Here is a 12,567-nt window from a genome sequence, read left to right as displayed (position 1 = left end):
GAAGATTTTACATGGGGCCCTGAGCAACGACAAGCCTTTAAACAAATTAAACAAGAGATAGTTCATGCAGTAGCCCTTGGGCCAGTCCAGACGGGACAAGATGTTAAAAATCTGCTCTACACTGCAGCCGCAGGGAATGGCCCTGCCCAGAGCCTCTGGCAGAGAGCACCAGGGGAGACCCAGGGTCGACCCCTGGGGTTTTGGAGCCAGGGATACAGAGGATCCATGACCTGCTATACCCCAACTGGAAAAGAGATATTGGCAGGATGTGAAGGGGTTCAAACTGTCTTGGAAGTGGTTGCTACTGAAGCACAGCTCCTCCTGGCACCCCGGCTGCCGGTGCTGGGCTGGGTGTTCAAAGGGAGGGTCTCCTCTACACATCACGAACTGATGCTACGCGGAGTAAGCGGGTCGGACAGGTCACACAACAGACTTGAATAGGAAACCTCAGTCACCCAGCAACTTTAGAAGTGATCACGGACTGGCCGGAAGGCAAAGATTTCAGAATATCACCAGAGGAGAAGGTGATGCATGCTGAAGAGGCCCCACTGTACAATAAACTACCAGAAAATGAGAAGCAATATGCCCTTTTCCCTGACTGGTCCTGTCATGTTGTGGGGAAACGTTGGAGGTGGAAGGCAGCTGTATGGAGTCCCCTATGACTAGTTACAGAAACTGCTGAAGGAGAAGGTGAATTGAGCCAGTCTGCAGAGGTGAAAGCCACCCAACTGGCTTCAGACATTGCTGAACAAGAAAGGTGGCCAACACTTTATCTCCATACTGACTCATGGATGGTGGGAGATGCCCTGTGGGGGTGATTGCAGCAATGGAAGCAGAGTAACTGCCAGCACAGAGGTAAACCCATCAAGCAACATCCCTGACCTGGTTTCAGATGGAAAAAAGTTTATTTTCCTCCTAGTAGCTGTTAGAGTGCTGTGTGTTAGATTTAGGATGAGAACAATGTTGCTAGTACGCTGATGTTGCTCAGCCATGTTTACACTAAATCAAGGACTTTTCAGCTTCTTCTGCTGCCCTGCCAGCAGAGGATGGGGGGCACAAGAAGCTGGGAGGGGACACAGCAGGGACAGCTGACCCAAATGAGCCAAAGGGGTATTCCATAGCATATGACATCATGGCCAGTTTGTAAACTGGGGGGAGTTAGCTGGGGGACGCAGCAGCTCGGGGATTGGCTGGGCATCAGTTAGAGGTGATGGGCAATTGTATTGTGAATCACTTGTTTTGTATATTCTATTATTATTATCATTATTTCCCCTTCCTTTTATATCCTATTAAACTGTCTTTATCCCAACCCACAAGCTTTATAATTTTTTTTTCTCATTCTCTCACCCATCCCACTGCGGGGGTGGGGAGCAAGCAGGTGGCTGCGTGGTGCTTAATTGCTGGCTGGGGTTAAACCACAACAATGCCATAGCTCGATTATTTACACCAAAGAACATCAGAAGATACTTACACAGACATTTCTTCCATTACAGTAAAATGCTACTGATAATGGATCTGCAGCACTGGCAAAGGAGGAGCCAGTTTCCATGGTAAGTAATACCAACACACCCGTGGCAAATGTTTGGACTGAGCTGGCTGTTTGTTAGCAACAGCCTTGAGAAATGTAATGTGGTTTTATCTATGAGTCCATGGTATAAAGGGCTGCACTTTGCTCCAGATTTCCATGACTGCAAACCAAATGTCACCATCGGTCTGTGATCACTGGTTTGGAGATAAGTTATAATTTTTTTTTTTCCCTGTCACTCCTTTTTCACTACTTTTGGATAAATCCTGGTTTCTCACAGTGCATGTGTCATTTTTAATCAAGATACTGCTTGATCTTTTAGAATTGCTCTTGAGAGGAGCTGATACATCAGTGAACACCCACTAAATGACCATTGCTCTTTTACCAGGCACCTTTCTGAAGTGTGCAGCATGACAGAGCTCCACGAAGCTGTGGCTTTGGGGGACTATGACTTGGTACGTGAGATTTTGAAGACAGGACGCTGCGACCCAAATCACAAGGATGTCGACTGGCATGACAGGACCCCTCTGCACTGGGCTGCTGCAAAAGGTAAAGGCACCCCCTGTTCTGTTACCTCTGCGATCTGTGTCATAAAAGGTGATGTTGATTGTAAATACATCTTGCTATGATGGCAGTTAATGCTGGTGATAGTCACAGCTGCTATCTGATCATTTTGTCCTTAGTGAGCAAAAAAGAAAAATACAAATTTAAATGGGAATTTTGACTCCAAAATAATTTATGGTATTGCCATCAAAGAGATTTTTTATCTTTTTTTTTCCATCTCATGAAAATTTACAATTTATATGATATGTACATATACCATGACTGCTTGTCCCCCACATTACTTTTCTAAAAGATTACTTCATACAGTGTAGAGGAGTTATTTCTCGTGTACACTTGCACAAATGAGCAAGAAGTCAAACACACTATGTCAAACACCAGGTATTTATCAAACCCAGCAGAACAAAATAATTACAGTGTGGTTTACATTGCCCTCCCTTTATCCCACCTGGTTGAATGAGCAACACAGGACCAGAGTTGTTTGCAGCTCCCATTTGGTCCTTCACCATCAGAAGTGGCTGTTAAATTCAAATATCCCTTTGCAGCCTAGAAAAGAGATGAATGCAATAATATATAACATATAATTGCACACAGTATAAAATGGGAAACTGGACCTGTACTCCTCTGTGCTAGAGTGTTTGTTACACGTTGGGATCTCACATCATGGCATCTGTCTTTGCTCAGAAATCAAGTGGGAGTTTTGCTGGTTAACACTTGACACCATATTTTACTTTTGCCACGATGGATTATTACTCCTTTGGGCAGCAGCAAAGGGAACTGAGCTATTTAAGAAAATGATGATGAGAGACTGGCATGGCCTAGGTGCCATTGGGAATGATCTAGCTCAGTCAATGCAGTGTGAAGTGGGGTAGAAATAATTTTTCCTTCTTCTTTAAGCAAATCCAAAAGTTAGAAAAATATGAAGGTGAATAAAGACAAGTAATTTCTCTATTTCCTATCAAACAAACCTTTGCTTTAGTAAAGCTGTTCACAGGTTTTCCAGCTTTTTAATGGTTAAATTTTATTTTGCATTGAACTAAAAACCAAAATAAAATGACAAAATAGTCAATAGCTAATTGAGTTGTGCTGTTCAGAAATTAGTAGAAAGCTTGTTGATTTTATTCTTGTCGTTGTTGTTAAATGCTTCTGGAAGTAGACCCATTTGGGAAAGAGGAAGGGAGGAAGGGAGGGAGGAAGGGAGGGAGGAAATCAGGAAGGCAGGAAGGAAGGCAGGAAGGAAGGCAGGAAGGAAGGCAGGAAGGCAGGAAGGAAGGCAGGAAGGAAGGCAGGAAGGCAGGCAGGAAGGCAGGAAGGCAGGAAGGCAGGCAGGAAGGCAGGCAGGAAGGCAGGCAGGAAGGCAGGAAGGCAGGCAGGAAGGAAGGCAGGCAGGAAGGCAGGCAGGAAGGCAGGAAGGCAGGCAGGAAGGCAGGCAGGAAGGCAGGCAGGAAGGCAGGAAGGCAGGAAGGCAGGAAGGCAGGAAGGCAGGAAGGAAGGAAGGAAGGAAGGAAGGAAGGAAGGAAGGAAGGAAGGAAGGAAGGAAGGAAGGAAGGAAGGAAGGAAGGAAGGAAGGAAGGAAGGAAGGAAGGAAGAAAAAAAAAAACCAACAAACTAAAAAACCCAGCATTTTCTAATGAGGGTCATTTATTTGATAAATCTCATGGCCCAGCTGTGGGTAAAATCCTTCGTTACATGACTGAGGGGATTACGATCAGCTGTGCGTGAACATATTCTGCACCCTGAAGGTATCAAGTCTAATGCAGGTGTGTCTCCTCTCCCCGTTCGGCTGCCCAACGCAAGGGCAATCGGAGCTGGTCAAGCTCCTCGTGAATCACGGCGCCCGGCATTGCCTGCGGAGCGACGTGGGCTGGACCCCGGCTCACTTTGCTGCCGAGTCGGGGAGGCTGGGGGTGCTCCGCACCCTCCATTCCCTGCACGCTGCCATGGACGCGGCCGACCGCTTCGGCGACACTCCCAAGAGGCTTGCGGAAATCTACGGCCACCAAGACTGCTTCAGGTTCTTAGAAATGTGAGTAGTGATGACTGTGGCAGCTGGCGGGGTTCTATCAGTGAAAATTAAATTGACTGCTATACAGAGGACCAGAACAAATATGAGCGTGTTATTTATCTTTCCACCTAAAGGCTATTAAAGCCATCGAGCACAAGTAGTAGATAAACATAAAGGGGTCTTAATCACCGGCAAGCCGGTGGGAAGACATTCATTTATTCCACTGCCTTCTGTGGTTTGCCTTTATATGTTTACAAAATCGTTACCGCTTCATGACATCATTGTTTTGATGGAGATATTACAGAGCGATTATTAAGCAATGGAAATGAAAGCAAGAGCTAACAAGTATTAACCCCTTAGAGTGGTGAATACTCAATACACAGGCTGATTTATTTAAGGACAGCCCTTTAGCAGTTGATGTTAATGTATATATATTAATTGGTTTTTCTTGTAATAAAGAACAGAGCCATCTTTTTTTTTTTTTTACATCATTATTGAAAATTATATCATCTGATCTGTTAATAGGACGGCCACATAATTCTTCCAAATTTTAGAAAACTCCTCACCGTCTTAACTTTTTACGGTTAACGCTGTGGCACCAAAGGTTCCCAGTCACTTTTCCCATTTTTCAGCCACTGATTTGGCTCGTGGATATTTTCATCCTTGCAAAGTTGATTCCTTGGATCAGGATGCTGTCCTCCAGAGGTCTGAGCTGTGTCCCATACCTGCATCTTTCTAAAGCAGTGGGACAGATCACCAGAGGCTAACCAGCTTGTTCAGTGCAAATTATAGTCCCATGTGTTACCTGGTATTTAAATACATTGCTTGTGAAACCTGCACGTGCTGGACCCTGTGATGCTGAAAATACCCAAAGGCTTTTCCTCCCCTGGGTTTTTCTGTGAATTTACAGTTCCACCATAGTCCTTAACTGGCATCTTTTTTACCACTTCCCCATTCTCAAGACTGTTTTGGCACCATATAAATCATGGATTTATTTTTTTTTTATAGACACATATCCAACTCTTAAGTCTCCAGCTTGCCAATTCAGCACAAGAGCTGCCAAGTTCAAAATCAGGGATGGTGGCTGGGCAAATGTCTGAGGTGGCCAGTGCCTACCAAATGCCAACTTTCACTGGTCCACATAAACCTTTCTGTAGGTACTGCTGTCCTTTAGCTGTGCTTCTACAGCTTGTTGGTTCCTGACGAAATGCTCCATGACCACCTTTAACCTTGACACAGCATCAGTGTCCTTAGGAAGAGATGCACAAACTGTGCAAACTTCCCCTGTACAGTGCCAAAAAAATCTTTCTAGGGGACCCACAGTTTCTTGTTTCTAAGCTTTGGCTATTATGGAAGCTGATGGGACCTTTCACATCCAGGAAACCTTACAGCTAAAGCCTCACTGCTTATGGATTCAACATGCTGCAGACCCTTACTGTTCACTGCCTTCCTTTCACAGATGAGAATCAGCTCTTATTGCCCTTAGATCTTCAGTTTAAAGAAATTTAAAAAACTAGCAGCTGATACCTAGGCTTTGCTAATTAGGTTTTTTTACTGCCTAGACCCTAGATTGGAGAAGCTCAGGTTTTCCTGTTCTTTGAGAATGGGGCATTTTTTTCCAGAGAGGGGTTTTCTCTTTATACTGTTCTCAGGTCTTGTCTTGCTTAGTTTCTATATCAGAAGAGGTAAATATTGTCTTCCCTGGGGAGTGGAAGGTCTGCAGTCCCATTTCCCCTGGACTAATCATTTATAGCAGTTGCTTACCTGCTCATTGCTGTCTTTTTTGCACCGTTCTCGCCATTAAATCCTGCTTGTAGAGTCCCGACGAGTCTGCAGCACTTGCCCTGCACTTGGCTATGCCCGTGGGGCAGGGCCGTGGGGTGAGGTGACAGCAAGGGTGGGGGAACTGGTGGGCGATGCCCACGGCAGGCAGGGTGGAGGCAGCTGGGAGAATGATCGACAGGATAACTGACAGCCTGCTCTGAGCCACCCAGGCAACAGCCTACAGCTGACGGAGGGTTTTCTGAGGTGAATGACTAATTTAAGGTGGAAAAGCTGTCTTTCAGAGCCACGTGCTGGCCCCGCAACTGCTTGGCTCAGCTAGGAGCATGGCAGGGAGAACTTAATAACTGGGAAGATGCTCTGAGTGCCCATGCCTAGGACATTTTATAAGATGCGTCAAGCCTGTATGTATGCTCACCTCACAGCCATAATGCAGCCTGTGGGCAGCCAAGAGTTTATCACTGGGTCTCAGGAACCCTTTTTTTTTAAGCCCAGCTGCTATAATTTACAACCACAGTGGATGCCTTCACCCTCATGCAACAGCTTCACCTCCTCACATTGGCAAACTTGGCATTAACTAGGAGGAATTACTGGCATTTGTAGTATAACCACAAATGCCTTCTTCCCCTTCGGGTGTGCAGAAGGTCCCAGAGGTGATGTCCACGGTCAGGCAGTGCTTCGTGGCTCCAACGGGAGCTGGGCAGTGCTGCCCTGTGCTGCAGACAGAAAATGAAGTGTGTGTCTGCACCCTAGTGCTGTGCAGCACAGAGTAGGTCTGCCCTCTGCTCACAGTGGTGTTGGTATGTAAATATGAGGGATATTTTGTTACAGAGCTTCACCATCAGTTCTGGATATTTGCCTGCCATGCAAAAAGAGAGAAAAGGCAATTTCAAAAATAATAGCCTATGCCAAATGCAGGGCTGACATGCCTATCTAAACAGGGCTATGAGCATCCAAATCCATCCTAAATCCCAATTCAGCCCTCTAACACCACCACAATCCTTGCACGCCCTGTGTCTGACCCCAGGTGGTGCTGGATGCGTGATCATAGCCCTGCCTACCTGGGCTGAGCCACTGCTCTGTGCTGGCCATTGTTTGCATCAACATGGAAATATTACGTGTATCGACATGTAAATATTATTAACATGTAAATATTAGGAATGTTCTGCTACAGAGTATCCGTATGACTCGCTGAGGTTTGCATGGACATGCAAAGAATAGGAAACAGCCTTCAAAACACAGCTGCTTCTGAATAACGCACGTATCATTTGTATCAGATTTTTTTTTTTTTTTTTTTTTTGCACCAGAAGGGCTTTACCCTGGGCGCTGTGAGAGCTGTCAAAATGGCACAGAGACCCATGGCCAGTGCCAGCCCACCTGCAAAGTGCTGAGTGTTGAAACTACACCAAAGGCTCCTGCTATCTAAGCCCAGGACATATAGATACACACATATGTATACACACACATACACATATACAGGCACATACCCCCACATACATATGTTTGTGTGTGTGTATGTGTAAATACATATATATATATAGTAAGCCCACATTATGCAGCACATGTGTGAAGCCGCTGGCTTTGCTCCATGCTGTCAGCCAGGACAGCATTGCACTGATGTGACAGTGCTGCTGTATTACAGAAAAAAAAAAAAAAAAAGGATTTTTCCCAATAATTTGTGGTATTTTTGACAGAGCTATGTAAATACTGTGTGCTTACAAAATCAGACCTCTGTAGCAGGATAAAAGGGTTTCTCTTCTCTTAGGCAAGAGGTACAGCTGGGGTGTCTGTGCCTGGGTGCCGGCACTGGGGGAGTGCTGGGGGGGGTCTTTGTGAAAAGAGATGGAGGCTGCACCACACTGGGCATGCCACAGGGCACAGCTCTGCCCATCAGCAACACTGGTGGCTCCTCTGGGAAAACATGTTTAAGAAAGGGTAAAAGTGCTGCCCAGCCATGAGGGAAGAAGTGTGAGAAACAGCCCTGCAACACCAGGGTCAGAGGGGAAGGAGAGGGAGCAGGGATTCCCCGGTGAGGACCATGGTGGAGCAGAAATCCACACTGCAGCCCACGGAGGACCCTGTGCTGCAGCAGGTGGATGTGTCCTGAAGGATCTGCAGCCCGTGGAGAGCCTATGCTGCAGCTGGCTCACCCTGAGGGACTGCAGCCCAAGGGAGGGACCCACGCTGGAGCAGGGGAAAAGCGTGAGGAGGAAGGAGTGGCAGAGATGAATTGTTACGGACTGACCGCAGCTCCCATTCCCCATCCCCTGCACCGCTCTGGGGGCAGACGTAGGGGAGTTGGGAATGAAGGAGTGAAGTGGAGCCTGTGAGGAAGAGGGGGGTGGGGGAGAGATGGTTTAGTTTTGCCTTTTTTTCTCATCATCCTACTCTATATTCAATCAGCAATAAATTAAATTGGTTTTTCCCAAGTCTGTTTTGCCCACGACGGTAATTGGTAAGTGATCTCCATGTCTCTATTTTGACCCAAAAGCTTTCCTGTCTTTCTCCCCCTGTTCTTTGAGGAGAGGCAGTGAGAGAGCAGCCGGGTGGGCATGTGATAGATGGCCAAGGCCAACCCACCACAGTGGCTCCTGTTTTTTCAGTACTTTCTGCTGCTGACTGCTGATGTGAGAAAGAAAATAAGGCCTGATTTTTTGTTTTTGCTATTTTCTGAAAGAGAGCTGAAAGAAACTTGCAGTGACTTGAAACTTTGGGATTGGACTAGATGATCTTCAAAGGTCCCTTCCAACCCAAACCATTCCATGATTCTGTGTTGTGTGACTTGGATGTGAAGGATAGATGTACTTGTTCTTTTAAAATCCCTCAGTGTCTACAAAATACAGAAAGTAGCTATCTAATTTTTAGTTTGGGGTCACTTTTTTCCAAAATAATTGACTGTGTCAGTGCCAGGCATATGTAAAGATTATAAAGAGAAAGTTAACAACACTTAATAGGAAAAAATATTTAAGAGCTGGGATTAATAGGATCATAACTGAGATGATTAAAAAATATTCTACTGCTCAAAGGAGCATTTTGGTCTTGATAAAAGTGTTTTTTACATTTCTTTGGTTGTTTGCAATGGGAAGTGTAATGAAAAACCATTGATATTCTAAGGCTGTAAAGAAAACTACAGTGAAGTATGTTTATTTTCATGTTCGCTTGTAGAGTGTCCTTCACTGAAGATGTGGGACTGTGCTTGTTTAACAGAAAATATATGAATGTCACCCCAAAAAACTGTGACTTTGGTAAATCACAAATGCCAAGAGCAAACTCACTGCTGACTTAGAAATCCCATGGTCTGGATGGATGATGGTTCCGTATCTGACATCCAACAGGTTTCACACACTTGAAATCAGAGACAGCTTGAAAAACACAGCTAAAGCTCCATCAACCAGTGGAGAGATCTGAACAATTTGTATATGGAGATACTGGGCTGAGGAAAATGGTATCTTTTACATAATTCTTTCCCCTGCAAAATTTGAACCTCTGAAGCACAGCCTTATTTCTATGACTTTGTTTAATTGAAGTTATTATTTAAAAAATGGAAATGGAGATGAATTGCCAAGTTTAGGTCTGGATTTGAATGCAAAATTTAGCAAAATTTCAGGTCTGAATTAGATTTGGATTAGATAATTTCTGGGGTTAAATGGTCGTCTATAAAGAGTAACAATGTACAAATCCTCCCATACTCCAGTCATCTTCAGATCTGACAATTTGACATTAAGAATTTCTAGTACTTATGAGTGAACAGTACAAAAAATAAAAGAAAATGGAAATGAATTTGCAGTGAGTTAATATACCATGTACAGTTGCATTAAATATGCTTAAATCTATTTAACAGCATACAAATTCACAAGATCAGTCTTTGAGAGCTTTTTGTGGTTAAAATTATGATCCCAATGGTAAAAGTCCAATCTCAGTGTAGATCCTTACTGAAGGCTTCCCACTTCAGCCCAACTGTCAGTGAGTACCTCGTCACCTGGGGTGATGAATGTTGTTGGATTTGGGATGAACCTCGGTGTTTTCTCATGTCTTGCTGGCAACAGTGTTTTGACCATACGAACACGCGATCCCCTGCTCCTGTAGATGGACCGCTCGTGGTGTGACTGCGCTGTGCTCAGTGTCTGAAGATGCACTCTTGCTTTCTTCCCCAGAGCAGAGGTGGAGAGCAGAAACTACCGCAAGACAGCTGCAATGAAAGGAATCCCCTTAGACCAGAGAGATGAAGACTGGGAACTCAAGAAAGAAGAACTTGAGAGAAACCCACCATGTTCTTGGCAGAACGACACATCCTCCACTCCAAAGCAAAAATGGAAAAAAAGGGGGAAGCAGTAGTGTGCCCTGCCTATTTTGTTCGACTGACAACTCCTAATGCAGAACAAAGACACTGGCAGACCTTAGACGCATCTGCAGGGTGAAATATGGATGAACAGGAGAAGCAGGTGGCCACAAGAACGCACCTGTGTGATGTACTGTAAATACTGTCATTAATAGGGAACAGGTAGAAGTGCTTCTATCGGTCTGTATGTCTATATGTATCAGATCTCAAATATCAGAAAACTGCTGAAGATGTTTAAATAGACTAGTACTCTAAGTCACTGAAATGTATAAACTTACAGAAATTACATGTTGTCTGAGATGGAAACGGTTTTGCTCCTAATTGATTCATGAAAGTATCTGAAACTGTGGTTCTGCTCACTCTACTGATGTCTGTGGCTTTTGCTTGTTTGCTTCTGGTCTCAAGTCACCCAGGAGGCTCTACAGGGGCTTGTAGCCTCTGGTGTTGCCTCTCTTTTCTTTGGAAGAGGAGTGTAGTTGCTTCTTCTGGCTGAAAGGGAAACGTTCATGTTGACCTTTTACTGGATACATGGGTCTAACAGCCCGGGTCTACCATTCCTGGCCCAGTAGAAGAGAAGACATGCTCCCTTGTTACTACTTTCAGACATCTGAGACTGCCAAGACAGTTAGAGCACTGCCTTATTTTCAGTAGTGCCCGCAGCCACTTTTATGTCTATTCTCATAGGAATGCTGTGGAACGGGTCCTGAGCTATGCCTCTGCTCATTAACACTTCCCATGACAAAAGCATTTTTAACTGTTTCACTTCTCAATCATAAAAAATTGTAATTTGACCCAAAGCAGTTTTCGATACCATGCCAGCACTGGGAAGGCATTCATATTGACTTCTGACATCTTTTACGTGTCTGCTTCCCCTCCCTTTTTGTGTCTGCCTCCCTTTCCTTCTGCTTCCCCTTCACTGCCCAAACCTGGTCCTTCTGGAGTGCCTTGGTTACAGGTGTCCTTCACACCCAGCCACTACATTCTGGCATGGCAATCACAACCAACAACTCTCTGATCCATCTTTCTCTTCTAGATTTCCAGGGACTAATGCAGCCATCTACACAGAGCTGTCTAATGCCACTCAAGATGCTCTCAAGAACACAGACTGACCCTGCAAGTCTCCAGAAGATCCCGTGCTGTAGCTCCCAACCCTGTACAGATGTCTCAGATACCCTAGGACTTCTCAGATGACTCAAGATGCCTATGTTTGGGCAAACGAATCAAGCTCCAGCTTTGTTTTTTGTCATTTGCACATTCCAAGCCATATGAAACATCAACACTGTCCACAGTTGGCCTGGCTGTTGAATTAGTGACAGTGCAAGTGAAGACGTTGTTGTGGTTTGAGCCTGGTTGGCAGCCAACCACTACGCAGCCATTCTCTCTCCCTTCTCTTCCAGCAATAAGAAGGAGAGAGAGCCAGGCTTGGGGTTTGAGATAGGACTGGGATGGGGAAAAAAAATCATCCTTTGTGGTCAGGAGCAAAAGGCAGACTTGTTAGGGGAAGTTAAAAAAAAGAACATACATTTATTACAGACACTAACACCACATAACAGAATAGGACAGTGAGAAACATTGCCACATCCTGAGAACACCTTCCCCCCACCCATCCCTTCTTCCCGGGCTCAGTTCTGCTCCCGATATCTCTACCTCCTCCCCGCAGTGGTGCAGGGGCAGGGAATGGGGGGTGCAGTCAGTGCTGCCGTTTTTTCCATCTTCAGTGGGGGGAGCTTCTGGAACTTTCCCTCCCTGCTCCATTGTGGTCCCCCTCTCACAGGAGACAGTCCTCCACAAACTTTCTCCAACATGAGTCCCTCCCACAGGCCACAGCATTCCCCACACTGTTCTGTCGTGGGTCACCCCCGCATGCTGCAATCCTCCCAGCGCTGAATTACAGCAGCAAATCTCCCTTTTCCCACAAGACCCCGGCCTTCTTTAGGCACAGCACCTTGATCCTCCAGGCAAAAAAACACAGGCCTTAAATCAATGTCTGCTCCACCGTAGATCTTCATGGGTGGCAGGGGGGGGCCGCCCTGCCGTCTCACCACAGGATGCAGGGGGGTCTCTGCTCCGGCACACCTCCCCCCTCCTTTCTTCCTCCGTTCCTCCACTGACTCGTCACCACGTCCCTTCTTAAATACGTTATCGCAGAGGCGCAGCCGATTGGCTCAATTTCCCAAACAGAAGTGGAGCTGACTTGGAGCTGGGGGAGCTTCGAGAAGCTTCTCACAAGGGGCCGCCGCTATAGCCCCCTCCCCTTCTACCAAAAAGCCCCACCACTCACTCAACCCAGGACAGACATACATAGGACAGAGTGCCTGTTGACATGCGGATAAACTAAACAGGCCTGTTCCTAGC

General features: G+C 45.7%; 1 protein-coding gene across 3 annotated transcripts; it reads left to right on the top strand.

The window, feature by feature from the left end:
- The first annotated feature begins 1,486 nt into the window (after window positions 1-1,486).
- Window positions 1,487-11,533, top strand: ANKRD66 (ankyrin repeat domain 66). 3 transcript variants are annotated; one of them, XM_033004966.2, is made up of 4 exons: window positions 1,487-1,550; window positions 1,914-2,074; window positions 3,884-4,112; window positions 11,246-11,533. In XM_033004966.2, the coding sequence occupies exons 1-4, from the start codon at window positions 1,498-1,500 to the stop codon at window positions 11,319-11,321; spliced, it is 519 nt and encodes a 172-aa protein (XP_032860857.1). In that variant the 5' UTR covers window positions 1,487-1,497; the 3' UTR covers window positions 11,322-11,533. The 3 variants fall into 3 exon arrangements, with proteins under 3 accessions (XP_032860857.1, XP_032860855.1, XP_032860856.1); XM_033004964.2 differs by lacking the exon at window positions 11,246-11,533 and adding an exon at window positions 10,028-10,576; XM_033004965.2 differs by lacking the exons at window positions 1,487-1,550; window positions 11,246-11,533 and adding exons at window positions 1,599-1,711; window positions 10,028-10,576.
- Window positions 11,534-12,567: the final 1,034 nt, after the last annotated feature.

Source organism: Tyto alba, unplaced genomic scaffold, assembly GCF_018691265.1.
Source record: "Tyto alba isolate M040663 unplaced genomic scaffold, T.alba_DEE_v4.0 Super-Scaffold_40, whole genome shotgun sequence".
Taxonomy (NCBI): domain Eukaryota; kingdom Metazoa; phylum Chordata; class Aves; order Strigiformes; family Tytonidae; genus Tyto; species Tyto alba.
Note: the sequence above shows the minus strand (reverse complement) of the source record. Positions and strands in the feature narration are given on the sequence as shown.

Coding starts and splice junctions, on each gene's coding strand:
- ANKRD66 (XM_033004964.2), top strand. CDS start 1,498: ATGCTACTGATAATGGATCTGCAGCACTGGCAAAGGAGGAGCCAGTTT. Junction 1,551..1,913: donor AGGAGGAGCCAGTTTCCATG/GTAAGTAATACC, acceptor CTCTTTTACCAG/GCACCTTTCTGAAGTGTGCA. Junction 2,075..3,883: donor GCACTGGGCTGCTGCAAAAG/GTAAAGGCACCC, acceptor GCCCAACGCAAG/GGCAATCGGAGCTGGTCAAG.